At 40.5% G+C, this 25,008-nt stretch overlaps 1 protein-coding gene across 3 annotated transcripts in view; it reads right to left on the bottom strand.

Annotated features, from left to right (window-relative positions):
• Nucleotides 1-13,400, bottom strand: part of ANTXR2 (ANTXR cell adhesion molecule 2) — a 158,064-nt gene extending 144,664 nt beyond the window's left edge. Inside the window, exons 1-3 of one of the 3 annotated variants that reach the window (XM_042466790.1) lie at nucleotides 13,382-13,400; nucleotides 7,094-7,165; nucleotides 2,393-2,464 (exon numbers count right to left, since the gene is read on the bottom strand). In XM_042466790.1, the coding sequence (XP_042322724.1) occupies nucleotides 2,393-2,457 (65 nt within the window). In that variant the 5' untranslated portion in view covers nucleotides 2,458-2,464; nucleotides 7,094-7,165; nucleotides 13,382-13,400. Of the gene's footprint in view, nucleotides 1-2,392; nucleotides 2,465-7,093; nucleotides 7,166-12,542; nucleotides 13,043-13,381 lie in introns of those variants that run through there. The other 2 variants (XM_042466789.1, XM_042466788.1) reach the window with 2 other exon arrangements.
• Nucleotides 13,401-25,008: the final 11,608 nt, after the last annotated feature.

Genomic DNA, 25,008 nt, shown 5'->3' with positions numbered 1-25,008 from the left:
AATCAGGAGACGGAGGAATGAGAGAATGGATTTCTCTCGGCTTGAATGGACCTCCATGGAAAATGTTCTGGGAATGGTTTCAAGAAAAAGGAAGCGCTGTGCGGTAAAATGCGTTCCAATCACGTTCTGATCACGTTCCAGTTTACTCAATGCGGTAATATCCGTTCCAGGAACGTTCTCATAGCGTTACGATGCACAACATTCTGAGAACGATATGCAATAATCTCCCATGTCTCAGGAAGTTTCAGATTTATTGTTATTGGTACCTACACTTTCCAGTGGTCTGTGAAAGACATTTAGTCCGGCTTCATCTAATGAAGAGGAGCAGAATTGGCTACATGATTTAATAAACTGTGCAGAACATATTAATGTAACATAATTTAAAGATAATTTTTAACTGAAGTATCCATATTTTCCCCAAAAAAAGTAAACATGTACTAAAAGGTGTTTATTTATTGCCATCCCATTTTCCCAAGATGGCTAAACTATGGCCGTCATACATTGCACATATCATAGGAAGACATGACTCACTAGAAAACATAATAATGCTTTCTTTGGTAAAGTGGAAGGCAGTAAGAAAAGAGGAATACCACATTCCAGATGGATAGACTCAATCAATGAAGCTGCGACATTGAGTCTGCAAGATCTCAGCAGGGTTGTTGATGACAGGGTGACTTGGATGTCTGTCATAGAAAGGGCTGACATAAATCTAGTCAACATGATGGCAATTAACAACAAGAGCAACGAGTGTATATAGGCAATGAAGATTAGAGTAGGGCTGGGAGGTCAAAGACATCATTTAAAATGTAATGTAATTAGCTTAAATAATGTCAGGCAGTAGAGAAATATTCCAGTTTTAGCTGGGAAGAAAATTAGTAAAATAATTTTATAAATGAAACTGAAATGAATGTATGTTGTGTTGAATTTTCAGTACACACACACACACACACACACACACACATATATATATATGATCATTATGGATATTTAAAAAGAACAGTGAGTATTCACGTTGTATTTTTAATAAAATACATATATTTAAAAACCTTTTTCCTTCAGTGAGCTCAAGATTATGTACATGGCTCTCTTCCTTCTCATTTCAGCTTCATAAAAAAAAAAAAAGCCAAGCTGAGAGAATGAGTGGCCCCAGGTCACCCAATGAGTTTCTCACTTCTGTGAAGACTAATAGCCTCCATAGTCTACTCCAATGCTTCAACCTCAATACCTGTGCTACTCAAAGTGGTGGTGTCTGGACTGGTGCTGGTATTTGAGCCACTGACTGCTGCCCCATGGTGGTTTACAGAATAGAACAATTGCAGCCAGTGGTCACAAATACGACACTGGTCCTTGGCCCACTAGGGGGGAAACCCTGCTGTCCCTTATATCACACAGTCTGAGAAGCAGTGGTCTATATTAAACTGATTCTCACTTGATTTTACCAAAGAGGCAGAGTCACTGTCTCTGATACCAAAGTCTACACACCAAAATAAATCCAACAGGAGAAACAGACATCTGCATCATTTAATAGGTGATGCTTTGTTAAAATGAAAGTAAAAGACCAATTCGTAGGGGTGGGATCATGTCATAAGAAACCAGTCCTGGGATGTCTATCAAATCCATCTAGAATTCAAGACAAAGAAAGGAAAAGAAAGCCACTTGATGAGAACGTGGAGGCTGTCTGCTTGCTTTCAGTGGTTACAAACAGAACATTTCTTGTCAGTGCAGCATATGTGCATGAATCTCACACTTCTGTTGTTCAGAAAAGAGACATTTCTGTTCCGAAAGTTATCGTGCCTGATGTCTTCCTTCGCAATCCCATTCAATAATTGTTTCTCCAAGTCTTTCAGACTTGTAATCAAATGTAAGGAGATACATGGCTTACTGCCACTTAATCCACTAGTATCTCCACTTAATACTATTAAGCTAGGCTTATATGACATGGATGGACTTGCTTACATTGTTCCAGTGATGCTTACGACAGCATAAAGTAGCTACTAGGTTCCACATCAGAGGAGTAGTTACTCTGCTCCAGTTGTAGTCCAAACTCAAAAGAGCTATCCAAGGTGCTGAAGCAATTTGGGGCCTGAAACTTGTAGGGGTTTCACTGCCCCACTGACATGGAACCCACCAGCCACCACTGGGTCTGTAATCTCTAGAAGACTGAGGTAGTGAAGTGGATGAATTATACCACTTGAGGCTTCATTTTCCATTTGTTAAACTGTCAACTCTGTGTGACTGTTATTCTTTCAGGAAAATTATTGCTGTCAGTGCCATGGAAATGGGAGATCATGTTATTGGTACAAGTAAGGCAAACAGTCCATCCCTGCCAACAACATATTGCAGAAGCACTCCGTTTAAGTACAAAAAACAAGCAGCATAGCAATTTACTTACCTATCTTGTGTTAATGGCAGAATGACTTTTGCTTGCATGGAAAACACTATAAAGGATAACCGCATCCGAGGGCTTTTTTAAAGACAAAGAAAGAAAGAAAAACATCTGTCTCAGAACACTGCACCCACATTCATTTTGAATGGATCTCTGCCATAAGTAGATCCTGAGAGATCGCTCCCTCTTGACCTTTATGACAGGAGCCAAGTAAACACAAAACCCACACAGGAAGTATCAAGTGGTCCAGTATGTACATTCTTGTTCACATGCTGTATTTCAGCTGACAGAGGACATTGCCCTGCAGGCCAAACCTTCAAAAGAATGAATGTCCTATGTTTGGTTTCATTTGTGCTACCTTTCGTGCTACCTTGGACCATTGCTCTGTATACCAGTAATCTAATCTACTCTCATTGTCAGGAACTCTTCCTATTCCAAGATAAGATCACATGTAGTGTCATCAGAAGGGGGAACTAAAGCAAAGTAACATTCACCTCAAGACCTTCCACTGTTTTGGCCTACAGCTTCTATCAACCCCACACAAAGACTGTGGGAGTTGTAGTCCAAAATATGTGGAGGACTGAAGATTTACCACCTCTGCTTTATATCAGCAGGACAAATTAGACACAATATGAGCCCTATAAGTCCAAGCCAGGCTCATTCAATGCTCTGAATAAGAGCATGAAAGAGTTAATTTTGGACTGCAGCTTTTGGAATCCCCCAGCCAGGCATCACTATTTTAGCTAGGGGATTTAGGAAGTTTTAGTCCAAAAAGTAACTTTAAAAAAAATTGTGCTTTGAATAACCAAATGACAAGAACAGGAGTGTTCAGGGAGGTATGGCCTAAAGTAAAAACACAAAAGCACTGCTGCTTTACCATTTTCTGACTTTGATTGTGCCATCCTAAACTCAAAAGGGCAGAGTGTGATTATTATTATTATTATTAACCTTTATTTATGAAGCGCTGTAAATTTACACAGCGCTGTACATACAATCTTTTAGTTAGACGATTCCCATGATGAACAAATATTTCCAGTCAAGGGCTTTGGCTTCCCCAGAGATTATGGAGAACAAACCTGGGACCTTCTGCATGCAAAGCAGATATTCTGGAACAGTAGTTCCTTCAACCCTCGTTCCCTATATTTTGTGGGACTATAATTTCTAGAAATCTGGTCCACTGACCAAAGTGGCTGTGAATTCTGTGAGCTGAAGTCCAGCAACATCCAAAGTCAGCAGCCGCTGCTTCATAAATGAGATTGACACTCTCAAGTTTGTATTCAGCTTGTCAATTTACATAAAATATAGTTTACATAACTAATGTTAAAAATACCGTATATCACCACAGGAAAAAGGTTTTGTTCTAGTCGGCAGTGCCACTCTTAAGTATCTTCTTCAAGTTTTTCCTTAAGCGAGGTACAGTTGCTAATAAATACATTTGCCTTTCTTCAATTTTTTCCCTTAATTCCCTCACCAATGAATTAAATGCAGATAAAAAAGATCTCCTGCACTGCTCCTTTCTTTTTAAGGACCCACTGAAAGTCTGAGTCTCTTAAAGGGGGGAATAAACTGTGTGTTCTGAGGCTACAGCAGATCTACATCTTTCAGACCCAGAAAAATGGGAAACAGATGTACAACTCATACCGGAATGATCTAATTCTTATAATGAAACCTGCTCTGTGTTTTCACCATATGCTGTGCTGAACAGCTTTTGTCAACCATTAAACCGTCCTCTGTTTCTTAAGCAAAAATAGAGGGGGGGGGAGGAAGAAATCTTAATAAGCTGTTAAGAACTGTTCAAATGAGTCAGCTCAATCTATTTTATTTCAGCCAATTCAATGTAAAAAAAAAAAAAAGATTTGCAAGGGAGGGGATTCTTGGCTTAAATAAAAGATGACCAAAAGGTTTTGGAATGGCCAATCAAATCATTTTTGGAAGAGATAAATATTCCTCTTGCCAGTAACTGTCAAGTCTGGGCCATAGCCTCTTTGGAACAACTGATTAGAATCTTTTCATTAGTTTACAGTCACAGGGAGAGGGTTTCTACTAGACTTCTCTCCTTGTTTCTGGCTTTTGGAAGAGAGATGCAAGCAAAATGCAATTATGCCTGGCTATTTCACATGACTTTTCACCAGCTGGTCAAGCTCACAATTGCCTACTGTATTACATTTTCCATAGGAAACAATTAACTGCACTGTATGTGTGGCTACTTCCTCCTGTGCTCCCAGCTTCATGGTTTTAACCAGGGCTAAACATGTATAGGCTAAAATACAATAATCACCATTGTCATTCAACATCTACATATCGGGTAGGAAGATTAAATAGCAGATCTTGCATATGTTGGCTTAGATTACATAATGTATTCTGTTTGGCTAGCCTTGGAGTCACATAAGAGACTAAAAGCCCTGGTGCTCTAGAAATGAAATTTTGTTTTGTTTTGTTTTTGCAACAGCAAAAGACAAAAATGAGAAAAAGTCTATGCAGGCATCAAATTATTTCCTCATACAATGCAAAAAGGGATGTGTTCTCTACTTTCAGTACACAATCATGTATGCTGGATCCTGCAACAGCAGAAGAAATAGAGAATATTTCTGTCACATATATTCTACACATTTATTTATTTATTTATTTATTTATTTCCAATCAAAGGCTCAAAACAGTTTGCAAAGGTTAAGAGATACATTACACGAGCAACTAAATGTAACAGCTGAACATGCAATCTTTAGTTTAGATGGACAGAAAACATGGGCTCTTTGTTACAAGAATAGCCTTTTAAAAAGAAACTAAATTCCATCTATCCTAGCATTCAGTTTCCAGAAGATACACACATATTTCTCCAGATTAATAGCTATTTCACACATAATGAGAGAGAAACTAAAAAGAAGGTATATGTGAGAAACAGGAAGTACAGCTGACTTGTGTTTCCTTTCAAATGCTGATCTTTCACATTTTCACATCCCAGAATCAGGATTTTTTTAAATAAAAAAACCTCATGAATTTCTAAATTAAAATTGAATCAAAATAACAATTTCAGCATATGCTTCTAAAATGTCCATTTCCTGAAACTCCCATTAGTCAGCATAGATAATAATACAGTAGTAGGCTTTATGGCTAAATCATCTGACCTGAAGTAAGGTGTTCTTATTAAGTTCCCAGGTTGTTGTTGTAATAACCAAGGGGTGTCCCTGTTTATTTAAAAAAAATCTTGATTTAAATTGCCCTTCTTTCTTTCCCATTAAATCATTAAAATGGAAAACCCTATGGGAAAGAAAGAAGGGCAAATCCCACTTCATTTTGTCACTTGTAGAGGGCAGGTAATCTTGTCATGAACATAGTTGACTATCCATGGTGCAATATATATATATATATATATATATATATATATATATATATATATGCAAAGTTAGACACTTTGGTCCTGTTAAGAACAACATAGTCTTACCAGATCCAGGTGAGTTGATAGTAATGTTACAGTAAGTCACCTTTAAAATGCTCTTCTCTTTTAGCAAGATTGTCCAAAAACTGTTCCGTCAAAAAACTGAACTAGGAACAAAGTACCAAAACACACTGCAGAAATAATCCTGTTTGAGACCACTTTAACTGGATTATTGGCTCAGTGCTAGGGAATTCTGGGAACTATAGTTTGTTGTGGCACCAGAGCTCTCTGCCAGAAAAGGCTAAATTTCTTGCAAAATTATAGATCCCAGAATTCCCTAGCATTGAGCCAAGGCAGTTAAGTGGTGTCAAACTGGATTATTTCTGCAGTTTGTTTTGGCCCAAAGTACGAATGCTCAAAACTGGAAGCTGCATGCTTATGGAGCCATACATGGCAATCCAAATACACTCATCCCTCCATATTTGCAGCTTTGAGATTTGCAGATTTTATTATTCATGGATTTAATTTATATGTTTTCTCTATGTCCTCCAGTGTAACTCTATGGTCAACATTAACCAAAGGTCACACTGAAGGACCTAGAGATTCCTAGAGAGAATACTCTACTAGGCATTTGTAGCTCCTTCAATCCAGTTCTATGGTCAGTGTCTGTTGGACGTTGACTACAGAGTTGCACTGGAGGACCTAGAGAGGTGTCCTCTCAGGTAAAAAACATGGTGTTTTTGTTATTTGCAGTTTTTCCATATTCACAGGGGTCTTGTGCCCCTAACCCTAGCAAATATAGAGGGACAAGTGTATATATATAATTGGACCTCTGCATTTCTGGCTTTAACTTCTATGGATTTGATTATTTGCAGTTTTGATTAATATGTTCTCTCTAAGAATCTCCAGTTCTTCCAGAGGCATTCTGCAAGAACTTCATCAGAGTTGTGCTGGAGAACCTAGATGTTGCTAGAGAAAACACTTCTCTAGGCATTTGTAGGTCCTCCAGCATGATTCTACAATTAACTGCTGGTAGATGCTTGATCACAGAGTTGCACTGGAGGACCTGGAGATTCCTAGAGAGGTGTTGACTCAGGTAAAAAGGATAGTGCTTCTTTATTTGCGGTTTTTCTTCATTCACGGGAGTCCTTCACCTCTAACCCCAATGAATGTGGAGGGACCACTGCATTCTAGAATACCATGCTATTGTAAAACTATCTTACGTGAGCAAACTGATACATATTTCCAAATATTTCATGAATTGAAGGTTAGCATTTGTTCTGTAATCTATCCCCTTTAAATTAATCTTGGAAAGCACGAAGAAGACAACTCACCTCACAAATCTGTCTGTCAGTTGTTTCACAAAGTCCACAATTTCAAACCAATTGTCTGTGACACTTCCTGATCTGCAGAGAAAACAAAAGTAAGTGTGTATTATAGTTGAAAAGATAAAATAATCTAACATGGATAAAATATTTGTGTAGAATGTGCCCACATCCTATTATCTTCACTTCGATTTAGTTCACTTCTTCCTTTCAAAAGCATTAATTTAATTCTAGTGTTGGCTGGAATTCAGGATTGCAGTTACAAATGTGTAATTTAAAGTTATGCATTTGTAAATTATTCATATTCACGATCCCTATATATAGTGTAGGGAATACACGGGGATCGTAAAAGTCCCCAGAAACTTTCATTGTATAGAGGGTGTATACAGATGAAAGAGAGAACAGGGTGGAGGTGAGGAATAGTCCACCTTACAATATATTTATCCAGCTACAAGATTTCTCTGGAGGCTATCTGTGAGTATCCTAAGGAAGTGATTCTCAAACTTTTTGTCCTCCATTTGTTTTGAACTCTGACACATACACTTAGCCATGGAAACTCACTGGGTAAACTTGGGCAATTCATGTTCTCGCAACCTCAGGATGATAAAGACAAACTCATTCTCAATAAATCTTGCCAATAGAAAACCCTATGATAGGGTCACCATAAGTCAGAAATGACTTGAAGGTATACAACAGCAACAAGAATGTTTTCCCTTAGGACATGCACTCCTGTGTAGGGCAATACGAAATGCCAGATGCATACATTGCCTTGCTTTAAGACTTCTTCCCTTGCAGCAATCACACATTCCTTTGAAGCATCATAGGATTCTCAGTGAAGCACATTTCCAGGTCATAATGTAAATAGATTATTATTATCATTATCATTGTATCCAGTTAAGGACTCAAGGTGGCTTACAACAGTTTTAAAAAGCATAGCTAAACATTTACACTATGCAAAAGTTTAAAATGTAACTAAACTACCAAAACTTAATATAAATGTAACATTGTCACAGAATGTATACACTCTGCATTTGCAATGTGGAACAATAATTTCCCAAGAGCAAGGCACATAACCCTTTCATATTCTTTTTATGTCTCACATATTCAATATGTCCAATTTTAACCCCAGTTCACCATACCACAATCTACTCTCACACATGCTCCACAAGCAGATTTCTGACAGACATGCACATTATGGTACCACACAGTTAACAGCACTCTTTCAGCCTTCTCATATCCTGATCTTCCTTCTCTGGTTTCTATTCAACAGCTTTCTTTGACAAAGCACAGCACTAGCTATAGACAAATACAACAGTTTTCCAACTCTTGTCCCTCAGGTTCTTCATCAGTTTAACCAGACATTCTTCAGTGAGAGTCTCAACAACCGTGGACATGTTTCACCTACAAACAGGTTGCTTACCTCTACTAAGGCTTCCCTGCAACATACAGGACTGTGTTCTGCAAGTTGACTGCATACCTCCAGATTCTTGAATCTTCCAGAACACATGCATGGAACATATCCTCTTAAACAGCATTTCCTCAACCCATTTCCCTCCAGATGTGTTTGACTACAATAACCACTATCCCAGCTGGCTGAGGACAATGGCTGTAGTAGTCCAACATATCTGAGAGGTACCAGATTAGCAAAAGATCTTTTAAAATTTTCTCCTTTCAAACCCTCTGTGCTACCAATGTGGTGCTCAGCCACTATGAGAAAAGATTCATACTGCAACTTTTAACAGTAAATTCATTTGCTGAAAAATCACAGAAATGTTTTGAGTTCTTGTTAATCAGCACCAGTTAAGTAGGAAAATATGTCTCAACAGAGTACAGGAGGTCCTTACCTCCATGCAACCAAGACATCATGGGCAGGAATGATGCAGTCCTCTAGATATTGTTGGATTGCAACTCCTAACTTCTCACCACAGATTATCCTGGCAAGGACTGCTGGAAGTTGCATTCCAAAAACATCTAAAAGCCTTGCAAGAGATGGTCATCACTAAATAAATAAATGTACATGAATTAAGTCTCATGTGCCACCCTGAAAAAGAAAAATGGCAGAAAGCATCTAGAAGTGCATTTGAGACTAAAAGAAAATATTTATTTATTTATTTTCTATATTTATTGTTTTATCTATGCCACCTTTCTCCCAGATGGGGACCCAAAGCAGCTCACAAATAAAACCATTTAAAAAATGTGCAATGAACATTTTTTAAAAAACAACAATTAAATATTTTTAAGTATCTCAAATGCAGTCACAGAGAGGAGGGGTTATCCTCTGTTCTCTGCTGCCCCAGAAGGTAGGCCCCGGCCTAATGGTTTTAAATTACAGGAGAGCAGGTTTTTATTGAACATTAAAAGGACCATCTTGACAGAAAGAGTGGTTTGGCAATGAAACCAATTCCCTAGAGAAGTGATGAGATCTCCTTCTGTGGACATCTTCAAAAAGAAGCTGGACAGCTACCTGCTGGGAATGCTTTACCTGAAGATTCTGCATTGAGCAGGGAATTAGACTTGAGAGGCAAGACCTCATCCAATTTTATGATTCTGGGACTAAGTTATTTATTTTTGAATGAGCTTTCATGAATTTCAATCCATTTCTTGATATGATGATGATGATGATGATGATGATGATGATGATGATGATGATATTTATGTACAGATGGAGTTGGAATTAAAGTCATAGGACCAGTGTGGCATAGTGGTTTGAGTGTAGGACTACAACTTTCGAGATCAGAGTTCAAATCCCAACTCAGCCATGAAATCCTCTGGATGACCTTGGGCCACTCACACATTCTCAGCTTCAGGGGAAGGCAATGGCAAACCTCTAAACGAATCTTGCCAAGAAAACTCCATGATGGGTCACCCTTAAGGTTGCCATAAATCACAAACAACTTGAAGGCACACAACAACAACAAATATTAGCAGTAGCATACTTGTCAGCATGTAATAGAATACAGAAAGATGGACATTGTGACCTAGCTATAAACCTTCAAAAAGTTGTGTAAGATGATACAAGTCCCACAAAAAAATTCTGTAAGATATGCCAGACCTCTAAATGAGTATGGTCTGACATATCAGAAACAATTATTCTTTCTGTATCACTGAAGACCTCTGTGGACAAGCCAGAAAAGTTAGCAGTGCTTACTCTCTGTAACCAAAATTATACTCATGGATAAGGAAAGAGTGCTGGCATCTTGATACGTAATATTAAGATGCCAGTGTGTAACATTATACAGAGTTTAGCGGGCAGTGCAGAAGCAAGATAAACTCACAATTGCAAGATGGGCACACAGACACACAAGCACAAAAAGTATGCTGCTGCACAAGATAAAAAATGGGCCTCTAATTTTTTTAAGCGAAAAGAGTATATAGTCGCCGCTCCATATTTGAGTCTTTGGTTTTTGAAGATTTGATTATTCACAAATTTGATTAATATGTTCTCTCTAGGAATCTCTAGGACCTCCAACATGACTCTATGGTCAATGACTACCCGAAGTTGCACTGGAGGACCAAGCTATTCCTAAAGAGAACAACTTTTCTAGGCATTTGTAGGTCCTCCACTGCAATTCTCTGGTCATTGTCCAGCACAGTCTTGCACTGGAGGACCTTGAGATTCCTAGAGAGGTGTTCTCTCGAGTAAGAAAAAAAATGTGGAATTTTTATTTATTTTTTGCAGTTTTTCTACTTTCACAGGGGTCCTGCACCCCTAACCCCAGCAAACGTGAAGGGCCCACTGTATTACAAGCACTCCTGCAGGACTTGGTGCAAACAGAGGTCACATATATGGCTGCTGAACATGAACATGGAATCAAAGACACCTCTGCCCAGGATTCCCTAGCACTGAGCCAGGGCAGTTAAAATGGTCTCAAACTAGATTATTCCTGCAGTGTGTTTTCGCCCAAGGATCCTAGTTTGGCCTTCTTCCTTGAATGTGCTATTTTCGGGCATTCAGAAGTTAATTCTTCGTATCACTAGGAAGAATAGGAAGAAAACTTTCTTGGCTTGTTGACTGAAAGTTGAAAACTTTCTTTGCCTTTCTTTGCCAGCCTCTCCAACTGATCCCAGTGGCTGGGAGAGTTTAGCAGGAGTTGCAGTCAGAAAAAAATACTTTTCCCTCTTGATGCCTCACAGAAAGGACTGGCCCATTACTTTTTCCAGACACCAAGGCGACACAAAAAGGCTGACAAACTGGAGTTCAACCAACTCTGCAACGACTGAATAAGGCAACCACAACTCTCTCCACAGGAGACATCTGAGATTTTTAGAGTACCAGATTTTAGGGTCGCATTTAGGCCTGGGACTCCCAAAACTGGCCTGAGCCCCAGAAGCTTCAGAACAGGAGGTCGAAATGGAGGACATGGCCTGGCAAAGGAGGATGTCTGGGTTACTGTGTGGCTGTTGTATTTTTCTTTTTAATCCACTGACTGAAGGGTGGAGTGCTTTGATGGGTCCCCCTTAGGGTTGCCATAAGTTGGAAACAACTTGAAGGCACACCACCATCACCACCACCACCACAACAACAAATATTTGCAGTAAGATACTTTCAGAGTGGGATATAGAAAGACCTTGTGGCCTTGCTATAAACCTCCAAAAAGTTGGGTAAATTGACACAGGTTCCACAAAAAGTTTGTGTCAGCTATGCGAGGCCTGTAGATGAGTACAGCCTGGTGTATCAGAAACAGTTATTCTTTATGTAGTATTGTAGCATTTTTTGAGTGTTGGAGGATTTGAATCCCTGCTGGGCCATAGAAATGGGTGACATGGGGATGAGTCACACTCTCTCAGCCTCAGAGGAAGGCCATGGCAAACCCCCTTCTGAGGAATTCAAAGATATAGCTGTGTGAGTCTGTAGGAGCAGTACGTGAGGGGATCTAGTAGCACCTTTCACACCAACAGAAATCCAAAAACACACTGCAGAAATCATCCAGCTTGAGCAACTTGCTTCAACTGCTCTGGCTCAGTGCTAGGGAATCCTGGGAAGTGTAGTTTTGGGAGACACTGGGCTTTCTCTGTCAGAGGGCTTGAATGCCACAATCAACTACCGTTCCCAGGATTCCCTAGCAGTGAGCCAAGGCATTTAAAGCAGTCTCGAACTGGATTATTTCTACACTGTGTTTCTTTTCTTCTCTTTCTTTTTTCTTCTATTTGTTTTCTTTTCCTTTCTTTCCGTCTGTCTGAATTTCCTTTCTTTCTTTACATTTCTGGCTGTCTCTCTGTCTTTCTTTTCTTTCTGTCTATCTTTCCTTTTCTCTTTCTTTCCGTTCTTGTCTTCCTTTCTTCCTTTTTTCTTTCTTTCTGTCTTTTCTTTTCTTTTCCTTCTGTCTTTCCTTTCTTCCTTCCTTTTCTTTTTTCTTTCTTTTATTTCCCTCCCTCCCTTTCTTTTCTTTTCTTTTTTCTTTCTTTCCATCCCTTTCTTTCTTTCTTTTCCTTTCTCCCCCCTTCCCTCCCCACTCACTTATCGAGGACGAAATAGAGATCGAAGGCGCCGTGGCAGGAAGGCTGGTCCTGGGTGCGAGAGAGGCGAGGAAGGGGCCCCAGCAGAAGGAGGCTCAGGAGTGGGGCCCAAGCCCGGGGGCCCAAAGGCCGGCCTGGGGGGCCTGGGCTGGCTCTCGGGGTCCCCATGGCTCCAAGCAGCAGGAGAAGGAGAAGAAGGAGGCAGCAACAGCAACAGCAGCCCCACTGAGGAAGGCTGGGCTGAAGGAGAGAGAGAAGGAGGAAGGCCAAGAAGAGGAGGAGGGGAAAGGGACAAAGGGGAGTTGCCGCCAATACTGGGCGAAGAAGCAGCAGAAGGGAAGGGAAGGCCCCTTGGCCCCCTTGGCCCCCCTGCCTCCCGGGCAAAGGCTGCCCAGAGAAAACAGCCTCCCAGAGACCTCCCGCTCCTCCTCCTCCTCCAAATGAAGGACTTTGGGGAACTCCTCCTGGAGAGGAGGCTTGAAATGGAGGGCAGGAGCAAAGAAAAGCCACACAACACTCCTAGGCTGCATGCCTCCCCCCCCCCCGAGGAAGAACAACCCTGGTTTGGCGCCGCTTTCACTGCCCTGGTTCAAGGCTATGGCATTCTGGGATTGGACCGCCGCCGCTCTGGGCCCCAGCGCAAACTCCAACTCCCAGAATGCCATTGCCTTGAGCCAGGGCAGTGAAAGCGGTGCCAAGGCGGGTTATTTCTCCAGCGTGGATGCAGCCCTAGCCATAGGCCTCCATGTCTCTGAGTCCTGCTCCAAAGGGAGGAGGCGATGGCATTTCTCCCGGACAGGAGGAGAAAATGGAGGACACCCCTGGAAAAGGAGGGCGTACCTTGGTCACCCTGGAGAGACTAGAAAGCCGTACTTGTCAGCCCTGCTCCAAATGGAGGACCTTTTGGCCCTCCTCCTGGACAGGAGGTGGAAATGGAGGACGTGGCCAGGTCTGCCCCACTTGGCTTGTTCCAAATCTGGCTCTCTTTCCTGGGCCTTCTCAGTTTCCCTCTCATTTGCCACAAAGGCCCAGGGCTTGGCTTTTTCCCTCTCCTCTGTGTGTTGTGTGTGTGTGTGTATTTCCCTCTCCTCCTCCTCCTCCTCCTTGTTCCCCGGCCTTTTATGGTGTGAGGAAAGTTAAGGCAGGTGCCTAACCTTCAGGGATTGAGGGCTGAGGGACCAAAAATGGGTCGCCCAGAAAGGAGCCAAAAGAGAAGAACCAGGTTGCATCCGCACTATAGAAATAATCCAGTTTGACACCACTTTAATTGCCGTGGCTCCATGCTATGGAGTTCTGGGATTGGTAGCTTTCCAAATTTCCACAGTTTTGAGTCATGGCAGTTAAAGTGGTGTCAAGACCAAGAGGGATTATTTCTGCTGTCTGAATGCACCCTGTCTCTCCGCTTGTGTGTGTGTGTATACTATTATTTTTATTTGGACTAACAACATTCTAACTGACAAAAGTGTTATCAGACAAACAAAACACACACAAGATATCATATAATAAACACTGAAAGATATAGCTGTGTTAGTCTGCAGAATCGGTATGTAGAGAGATCTTGTAGCACCTTTGAGACTAACCAAATGCATCTGAGGAGGGAGACTGAAGTCTAGGAAAGCTCATGCTGCCAACTTCTTTCTTTCAGTTACTCTCAAAGGTGCTACAAGATCTCTCTGTATATAATAAACATTGTTTGCTTCTCCCTGGATTATGGTTACAGAGACTCACTTCAACATGTTTTGTCCATAGCATCAGAACAGCAGCAGAAAGCTCCACTTTGGTCCAAAGCACACTGCAGAAATAATCCAGTTTGAGACCTGGCTCAGTGCTAGGGAATCCTGGGAACTGTAATTTATCGTGGCACCAGAGCTCTCTGGCAGAGAAGGCTCAATGTCTCACAAAACTAGAGTTTCCAAAATTTCCTAGCATTGAACCAGAGCAGCTAAAGCGGCCCCAGACTGGATTCTTTCTGCAGTGTGTTTTGGACCTTTATTGAGCTTTCCATAGGATGCAGCCTTGGCAGCTGATGTGGAGTCATAGTGCTATAAATGTGTCGTGGCGTTTGGTGTTTCCAGTAAGGGATAACTCAGGCTTTCTCACTAGATTTACCTGAAACAGAACCAAAGGCCTAGTAACTTGCTATGCAACTGCTCTGCCATTGCCTTATGTTCTTGCCTGTATTACCAATCAGGATCATATTTTGTCCCCTTCAGGTGATAACTATAAAACATATTCTTATCCCATTCTTTTTAACCATTTAGTGCAGAACAAGAAAAAAAGAGCATTCTCCGTATTTTATGTTCACAAGCAACAAGCCATGTCAAAAAATGCAGCTGTTTCGATGCAGAAGAAAAATGTGGTGTTGCTTAATGTTAGATGGTTGTTGATGACTTAAACACGTAGCAGCTGTTCAGAGAGGCATAAATTAGTTGGATGTGAACATTTTATCACACCTTTCCTTCCATCAACTGTCAAATTTCAGTACAATTAAAGATTGCAATACATTTGGTACTAGACACTCCAATCCTAACTGTCTTTACTTGATAGCAAGGGTCATTGATCACTATGGAATTTAATTCCTTGTAAGCAAGAGCCATAGAGCCCACATGGTATAGTGGACTGAATTTTGGGACTACACCTCTGGAGATCATTGTTCAAAGCCCCGCTTGGTCCTGTAAACACACTGGATAATCTTGGGCAAGTCACACTCACTCATCATCAGAGGAAGGCAAAGGCAAATCCCCTCTGAACAAATCTTGCCTTAATAAAAACCCATTATAGGTTCACCTTAGGGTTACCATAAGTCTTGGAAACTATTTGAAGGCACAGATCAACAAATAATTTAGGATTTCTCACTTGCACTGCAATAGTAGACATACATACCAGAAAGTAAGTCTCATTCAACACAATGACCAAACTTGAGAGCAACTATTCACTTACTTACTTGGAAGTCAGTAAAAACTCCATTGTTGTTGTTATTGTTATTATTTATATCCCAATTTGTGACTCAAGGTAGCTTTCTTCCCAGTTTTGGACTCAAGGCAGCTTACAACAGTTAAACTGTGTTTCTGAGTGCTCAAACACTTTTGAAAGTGTGTACAAGACGACTTCTCCTTTATTCTTCACATGCAAATTTTTGCAAATCTGATTCAATATGGCTTCCATGAAAGGGTGGCTTAGCTCATGAATTGTTGTTTGCCTTGATGTTGTTTCCAATTTATGGCAACCCTACGAGAAACCTATGATGGTGTTTTCTTGGCTGTGGGCTTCCTCTCAAGCCAAGAGTATGACTTACCTAAGGTGGGTTTCCATGGCTGAGCAAGATTTGAACCCTGGTCTCCCAGAATCCTAGTCCAACATTCAAACCACTACACATTGGCTCTCTCTGTTATTTCAGGACTCCTTAACAACAACAACAACAACTCATTCTCTTGAGATATAAGTCGAGAGGGCTCTTACAGTCTAAGGACTTTATCACATGGTGAAAAAGAGGGGGATTGGGCTTTAAACAGTGATTATCCTGTGAAATCACACAATTGGGATTAAGATTTTCACACGCATTGTGATTAAAGAGCCATTATCCCAGGAATAGACAGGGAATAAACAGCACAAATCATTCACAGAATTGTCCTATGATTGATTTGTTGCTGTTTATTGCCTGGTTCCTGGGATAATGGCTCTTTAATCACAACGTGTGTGAAAATCTTAATCGTGATTGTGCAATTTTCATGGGATAATCACTGTTTAGAGCCCTAGTTTTCCCCGTGTGATAAAGTCCTAAAAGAAATGTCAGCCATAGGTTATTTTAATCAATTACTTTATGTAATAACATTTTAAAAAAGAAAAATTCTCATTAAACCTCTGCTCTTTGAATTAACTCCTTTCTTGTCCATAGTGGATAAAATGCAAGAAGAATTGTGCAGCCATTATACTCGTGATAAGCTACCCAAGCTGATCTCTTGAACATCCAATTCCTTGACACTTCTAACAGAATGCTCCCCCACACTCTGAGTTGATGTTTGTTTCTTTGTTTGTTTGTCTGTTTGTTTAATAAGGAAAATACTATATGGCTTGATACAGAATTGCTAGCAATATGCTTATTAAATGGGATCACACAACACCTTTTCCACTCTTCTGAGATCAAGCACATTATTTCTCTTTCTTCGGATGTAGCCTTATGAGCAAATTCAACTCTTTAGTGAGAAACACATAGTTTAAGATGACTAGAGCCACTTGCCCTTAGAAGCAGTGCTGTGCCAAAAAATTATTCCAAATTTAAAAAAAAAAATTACAATTTTTCTATTCAATTTGATTGAAAGCTATGTTCTTTTCATTGCATTTTTCCAAAAAAGAAAAAATATATATAGCAAAAATCTTCTGACATTTGGTCCTTGCCCTAACCTTAGTTACAAGGTGGCCCAAATGTAATGTGTAAATGTTCTGGCTAGAGCTTGGAAAAGGTAACTTTGTTGAACTACAACTCTGGTTATCTCCCAACAATTCAGAATTTTAAAAAAACTTTATCAGTGAACAAATTATCTCCCAATTAACTGTTACACATTTAATTGATTTTCTCATAAAAGGACCTACTTATGAAAATGTCTTAAAAGCACAGTTGGATAATTACTTCCATCAAACAGAAGTTCTAGAATCTAGATACTCATTCATCTTACAGAATTTTTCATGAGGACTAGCCTCACTGATTCATTTCCTGTGTTTTAAATTTACAACATCTGTTACTACACTCATGTAAAACCTCAGAGTTTTTTACTTAAATGGTGGGCCAATCTGTCCTTACTCTTTGGGGGCTTTGTCCCAGTGTATTTCCTATTTATGATTCATTGTTGTTTCCGTAGTATTCACGTCAAGACAGTCATGACATGACCTAGATAATCTTGTCAATCTTGTTAAACCTTTACCTTTTAGTATTCATCTCCAGTGTTCCCTACTATCATTGCCTCATTTGTTCTCAATAAATAAATAAACCTACTGTTCATAATCTTTTGTTTTGCTTTGTTTTTACTTTACGAACTGAAGAGTGGATGAATCAAAGAAATCCAATGTGTACATGGATTGTGCAATGTGCTTTAATACTGTAGTAGTCTAATTCTATTTTAATATTCACTTTTTGCATGTTTTGGTTGCTTTTTTTCTTTTAAACTGAGAGCCACTTTTTGAAGGGAAAGCAAGATATAAATAAACATTATATGGGGAATAACTTCATACTTTCCAAAATTTCACATATGAAAACTGGGACACATGTGGCTAAACAACATCAGAGCATGATCAAAATGAGAAATATTAATGAGGAAGAAAAGGCAAGCTGGGACTGCAGCAGTTTTCTTTTGCCTGAGTCTACAGGGGAGGGCAAGATTCTGCCTTTCTTCTTTCCTCTCTGATGAGTTGAGTGAATGCAAACTAAGGCCCCATACAGACAGGCCAAAATAAAGCTCCTTTGGGTCATTTTGGAGGTATGCTGTTTAAATTATGCTTGTGTCCTAAGAATCCGAAAGCTGTGCCAAAGCTATCCTGAGGACTGGATCGTGGCTTTAGTGTGGCTTCCAGCCTCTTGGGACAAATGCATCATTTAAACAGCATACCTCCAAAGTGACCCGAAGGAGCTTTATTTTGACCTGTCTGTATGAGGCCTAATTTTGCACTTTGAACTCACTTTGCAGCAGTAGAAGTAACCTGAAGACAAGGAGGAAAAGTGGTAGGATGAGAATGAAACCAGGACATTATTAAAGCAGTTGAAAAAGTGAAATGACCGAGGATGAATTGGGACTATCCCTGCCAAATCAGGACAGTTAGAAGGTATGTAACTTGACCCTACGTGGTTTTTGCCACTTATGAGCAATAATCGTCAATTGAGCTACACTGGATGCTTTAACCATGTGAAAAAAATGCATTTGATTTCCCTCATGGGCTACTTATGTCATGCAGGAATTATTCCTGTGAATAAGAATGAGGAAGAGAAACTAAATGTACATCCGGTACCAGAGGATTGGTAAAGTACTTCTGTTTTCTTTACTGTAATAATGTTTGTTAGATTCCATATTTGTACCTATCGATTCTATAGATTATTTCATATTGGGAGGAGCACCCCCTCAGCCTAAAAAAAAAACTTGTACAGGGGCAAATACATGGAACAGTTGTCTCTCATACACACACCCAGGGGACATTGGGAGACCTTTTAAAAAATAGTCCCTGGATGCCCCATAAAACATATAGGCTGGACTTTCCCCACTCCTGTCCTAGAACATGCCTTCCAGGTCACACTACAGTACTTGCTTAGCTATCAAAATGCACACTTGCTAGCACTGGTGCCAAACCTACCAACCACATTATTGCATAAGCACATCATTTGTTACCCCTTAAAGATTCAGGGGTCAGATTTTACATGAGAATGTCTTTTTTAAAAGAACACATGCAGATTTGACATCCATAAATGTAACAGAATGTATTCTCTGTGGAGTTTATCACACGGGAGGAATTTCTCTTAATTTCAAATGAAAAGAAAGTGGGGCCAGAATGCATTCACATGAATTCGCTAGTTCAGCGAATTTACGTGAATTCAAATTGCATTCGAACTGACTTCCCATTGCCCGAAAATAGCTTGCCATTGCTCGAAATTGCGTGTGGTAGTCTATCATGCAATAATGTTAAACCCCATGATTGCGGTTGGATTACCATTGGATTATACTTCCAATTTCCCTTGTCTGATAAACTCCTGTGTTTCAGAAAAGGGTGTGGATTTAAAGTGCAGTTTCCAAATCTATCCAGCAGAACAGGGATGGGGAGAATTAGGGTCCTGGCTTATATGCAGCCAGTGACATATACAATCCAGGGGAAACTGGGACATGAGGACAAGCAATATAAGAATGTGATCAAGTTGGCAAAAGTAACTAATGAGGACGAACAGACAAGCTAGGAGAGACTGCTGCAGTTTGCTTTTGCCTGAGCCTACTAGAACGGCAAGATTCTGTCCCCTTCTCCTCTTTCCTCCCACTGAGTAAACTGAGTGCAAGCTACTTTTGCACTTTTTTGTAGCAATTGAAGTAAACTGGACAAAGAGGGAAAGTGAGAGGACAATGAAAAAAGCCATTTTAAAAGAAGCTGGAAGAGTGGGACGATAGAGGATTAATCAAGACTGCCACTATCAAACCAGGCAGTTGGAGGGTATGCACTGAACTCTTCTTTGCAGCCCTTGGTCCCTCCTAGGATGCCCCTCTAAGTCCCCAAACCTTCCCCCCCCCCCAATTAATTTTACTGGGTCAGTTTTGGCCCAAATGTCATTTTTAAGGGACTCAAACTGCAGCTAAATATAGTAGTTTTCCCATGTTCAGCCATGTGCTCACATCATGTCACTTTCAGCTTTGGCTCATGAATGTGATGCACCCCATCAGGGTGAAAGGTGACAGTGGTAAAACTAACACTAGATTTAAAAGTGTTAAATTTCAAAGGGATCTTTCCCCCCTATCCCCAAGAGAATACTCATCTGCCTATCTGAATGTCAGCAGCTTCATTTCATACTGTGCTTTACTTCAAAAGCAGTAGTCACCTGTGTCATTTAAACATCCTGGATAATTCTTTAATATTTTTCATACCTGTTCAGTTTGCTTGCTGTTACGCTGCCACATGGGTTTTGTTGGCATTAACAACTGCTTAAGATTATGCCCAGAATCTTATGTTAACTGCTTACTTGTCCATTTTGTCTGTATGCCACCCAAAGATCTTGAGATATGGGATAGGATATTAATAAATAAATAATTTTTTTGGAGGGGGCAAAAACAAAAAATTGTTTGGTGTAAAAATACCGTTAGAGTTGCCATGTTTTCCCCTGTGCTTAAGGATGTTTCACCCACTGTTTAATTTCTATGTGAGACAGCTGCTAAAGGCACAAGAGCATAATCATGTTTTTAAAAGCGAAAGACAGCCACCCTATTTGAAAGACAAGTTGTGATATAATATTAGATTAAAGTATAATGAGAATATATGTAGTCTTTAAAGAAATAGGTTGAAAAACCAAATATAGTGTAAGAGATTGCCACAAGAATATGATTTTTCATCCTGCTATGATGGAGCTACTCACTTAACCTAACAGGAATGCTTGTTTTCAACTAGCAGACAAAAGAAGCTGTCCTAAAACAAGATACAGTACTGGGTGGAAGGAACTGGTACTGCCTCATAATATAACACCCTTTCTTTGCCTTTGCATAATCTTTTATCCCTGTTTGACTGTAAACTCCTTGTAGAGAAACTGAAGTCTATTCTGCAAACTCCTTGTAGAGAAAAAGTCTATTTTGCCTGTAAAAAGTTATTCTACCACATCCTTTACCTGCAAAATCTTACGGTTGTTCTGACAGCCTTGACTCAAAAGGAAACCACATTAAGCCAGGATGTGAAGATAACTTCCAGGAAGTGTGGAGGACAGTTATTGCATGCATAGTTCCTTTCCGTTTCCTGATACTGTTACAAACTAACATGCTATTTTGATTCAACTCCTTATTCAACTCACAGACAAAACACTGAAAATAATGAATGTTTGCTTTGCCAGCATTACTGGGGCAAAGATGGAACATGCTGCATTGCCATTTACTAGTTAGAAGACAGTTATCTGTTTTCTGGGTTTAACACTGGACATTTATCTCTCTCCCTCACATAATTTGCACATTTTCATCCTCACTAGTAAGTGAAGAAGGAGTCAATACAGTTGTGGTGTTCAGTTCTTTAAAACTGATTTCATTATGCAGCCAGATAGAGTAAACATGCTGGATCAGCACAGCTAATATTTCACATATAATATCCCTCCAATCCTTAGAAAAACCCCATAAGGTACATCTGTATTCCTATTCCCATATCACAGATTTAGTGGGATGAAGATGAGAAATGAAAGCATGCCTAAGGCTTCCTGGTGAGTTTGTTGCAGATGTGAGCTCATTGGGAACCATTTCTTAATTATTATAGAATATGAGATGGTTCCCAATGAAACAGACTCAATATCAAAATCAGCTTCCACCTGGAAAGCCTGTTAATCATTTACATCAACTTCAAGATGTGACACACCTGGTTACCACTGAACACATACGGTTAGCATTCCATATATGTGAAAACAAAGGAAAGTGTAAAAAGCATTGCAGAAATTACTAAAGTGCACAGGTCAGGAAATTTGTGGTTGTTAGAGTTGTTGCTAGTCAATCGCACAAGAGTGGGGGAAGTGTGGTCCCAAACCACACTGAATGGCACGCCCTCCCTTGAGAGTTTGACTTCTGAAGATGTCATACCCACACACCCTTTGAGAGTTCGGCTTCAAGAGATGACACAGACTTATCACAGCCATGTCCTCCTCCAGCTCAGTGTGACAGCCACCAGAGTGCTCCACAGGAGGAGAAGGTAGGAGAGGTAGCTCCAAGTCCTCAGGAAAGGCTTCAGTGTCTAGCACAAACCCAGTCCTTCTCTGTCAGGTGAAATGAGAGGCTGTGTGCATACACTGGGGAAACAACCTCTTGAACTATGGACTGCAAATTGAGTGAGGCTGAGTCATCTGCCTTTACAAGCCAGGGGGCTTTCCTCCTTTTGGTTGCAAGAAACAAGCTTGGTTTCTCTCCCAGCCTGCATCTACTGTGAGACCTGATCCTGTGATTTATCACCCTGGACTTCTTCTTAACTCGGTTACCTTTGGATTTTTGGCTCTTGACCCTGGACTGTTTGTTATCAGATACTGCTTGTTCCTTCGGCACCAGCTCCATGAAGCCTTGCCTGAAAAAGAAGAATGCCCTCCCTTTATCCACCACCATCCAGAGGGAGAGAAAGGCAGGCCAGCTCCATCAGGCCTAGCCACAGTAAGAAGAAGGGCCCTGCCTCCAGTCTATCTGCCTTGGTCCAGGCATCCTCAGTGCCATTCCCTTCTCCTTTTGTGTCTTGTATTTTTAGATTGTAAGCCTGAGGGAAGCCGCTCTGAGAGCCTTTTGGCTGAAGAGTGGAGTATACTCTAAATAAATAAATAGTACAATGTGAGAGCAGGACACTGAAAGCCCCCCAACTGCATGAAAACACATAACAATATCCAGCCGCACACCACACACAAGCAGCCCAGAACCCCATACTATGTTAAATATCTCAATTTTCCTCTGCAATCCTTCTCAAAATGGCAACAGGAAGTGAAGCCATTTTTAGAAGGACTGCAGAGACGAATGAGCTTGCCACGGAGGGTGCAGCCCACGAGGAAAGGGCCAGACCTACCCCTCTTCCAATCACATCATCACACTGGCAGCTGTATTTTCAGCTGATTGTGTGGAAGACAGAACTACTCTCACACCTTTCATAACAACTGGATTTGCAGGTGTCCAACAGTGGGCCTTTTAATAGCATGGAAAGCTTCGCAAACAGCTGCTACTGCCTGTATATTAAAGGCATAGTTACAAAAGCTCTTTGTAAAACTGGCATCCCCTTTCCACATTGTTGATATGAATGGGAACTAAACAAACACAGCTTGGCATCAGTGCTGCATATCCTGTCATGTGTGGGTGGAGAGTTATACATGCTTAGTAATATATGACAGAGCTGTTTGTAATATTAACTTTTTTGCATTGCCACAACAATGAAAATGGCTTAAGGCTGTTCCATGTGCAAAAACAGCAGTGATATATGTTCTAGTAAGTAAGTGGGAATGAACTCAGAATAAAGTTTCATTTTGCTATAGCATACTTTAAGCATTATCCTGTAAGATGTTTTTTAATCTAAGTTAGGAGTTTATCATGAAGTTTATCACGAAGGAGATTGGGAGTTTATCCTGTGAATATCCTGGAGAAATCACATAATTACATGTAACGATCTCACATGACGTTGCACAAAACCCACCATTAAAGTGATCACAAAGAAACATTAATACACATCTTTTTACTTTCGGGATTTCAGTGACAATACATTTCCAATATCACTTTATTTGCACAATTGCATGTGATAATCATTCCCACAATTACCACCATTTCCGCTTCATTTGTGGGATGCTTTAAATGTTCTTTAATCTCTCTTTAATGCTGAAATCTGCCCCAGGTATCCATAGAGATACTGATGTTTCAGAAACAACTTGTAAAAACGAAGAAAAAAAAAGGCCTACAAAAATAAATGTATTAGGTAAGAAAAGACCTTCATGTCTCTCAGTAGGAAGCAGAAGGCAACAAAAAGGACCCTACATCCAAAACTGGCAATCCACCTTTTAAATAGGTTCATAGGGCCCCTGTACTGGCTAATATCAAAACGTAACCTCTAATGCAAAACCAGAAGTGGATTTGTTTCTGCTTTAGAGGTTTGGAGGCAGAGGAAGGAGTGGCATTTTTGCCATTCTGTGCAGTACAATAGCAAATCTCAAGGGCAGAAAATTGCTCCTTCTTACCTACTGCACAGTTTCTCACCTCTGCTGAATGTGCACATACAGTAACTGGGTGTATCTTTCATTATCATGCCATGAATTTCTTTCCCCCACTTTACTGGAGTACGTTTTTCATGGTCTCTTTCTATGATGTGTCTGGAACAGCGACAATATCATTTTCACATGGATCAACATCTGGAACAGATGGTTAGCATCTGTTTGCAACCTCCTCTGACTATCCCTTTGATGGACTGCTCCCTGCTGGATGACACCAAAGGCCAAATCTATTCCAGCATCACAGTGGCCAACTAGATGCCTATGGGAAGCCCACAAAATGGGCAACAGCCCTCCTACTAGGGTGGCCCTGACCATTACACAGAATTATGTGGCTACTCAGGCAGCAACTCTGTGGTATCATGAAAAGACAGCAAATTTCTATTATATTACTATTGTTGTTGATGTTATTGTTGCTGTTTCCAAGGATGAGGAGAGTGTTTGTTTGATTTCCATGGGATGGAATTTGTCAGCTGGCTTTAGGTTCTATAACTAGTACAGCAGAGATTGATTGTCTAGCTTGGGCAACAAAACATCTTTGGACAGCCCTGCTCCCCTCCGTACAAGCAACTTGTACAAGCAACAGAGGGGAGCAGGGCTGTCAAAAGTTATTTTGCTGCCAGAGCTAGACCACCTATTCCTGCTGTACTACGAGCCAGTGTGGTGTAATGATTTGAGCACTGGACTTTGGATACCATCGTTTGAATGACCCCTCAGCCATGGAAATCTGCTCGATTCCTCAGAGGAAGGCACAGGCAAATCCCCTCTGACAAAATCTTGCCAAGAAAACCATGATCACCATGAGTGGAAAACAAGTGGAAGGTACCCAACAAAAGAAGTCTGAATAGGAAGATTGCATATGATATAGCTATCATGGCTATTAGCCAAGTAATGATTGCTCTGCCTCCAGGCAGCATAGAACAGGAGTGTATGATGCCTCATGCAGCCCCTGAGGCTATTCTTACAGCTCTCAGTCTTGCTCCCCAAACCATGCCACTGAAATTTAGTGGCAAATTATTTCATCAAAACTCACTAGGAAGCT

This window comes from Sceloporus undulatus, chromosome 5, assembly GCF_019175285.1.
Source record: "Sceloporus undulatus isolate JIND9_A2432 ecotype Alabama chromosome 5, SceUnd_v1.1, whole genome shotgun sequence".
In the NCBI taxonomy this organism is placed as follows: Eukaryota; Metazoa; Chordata; class Lepidosauria; order Squamata; family Phrynosomatidae; genus Sceloporus; species Sceloporus undulatus.
This window is presented reverse-complemented; position numbering and strand designations above follow the sequence as displayed.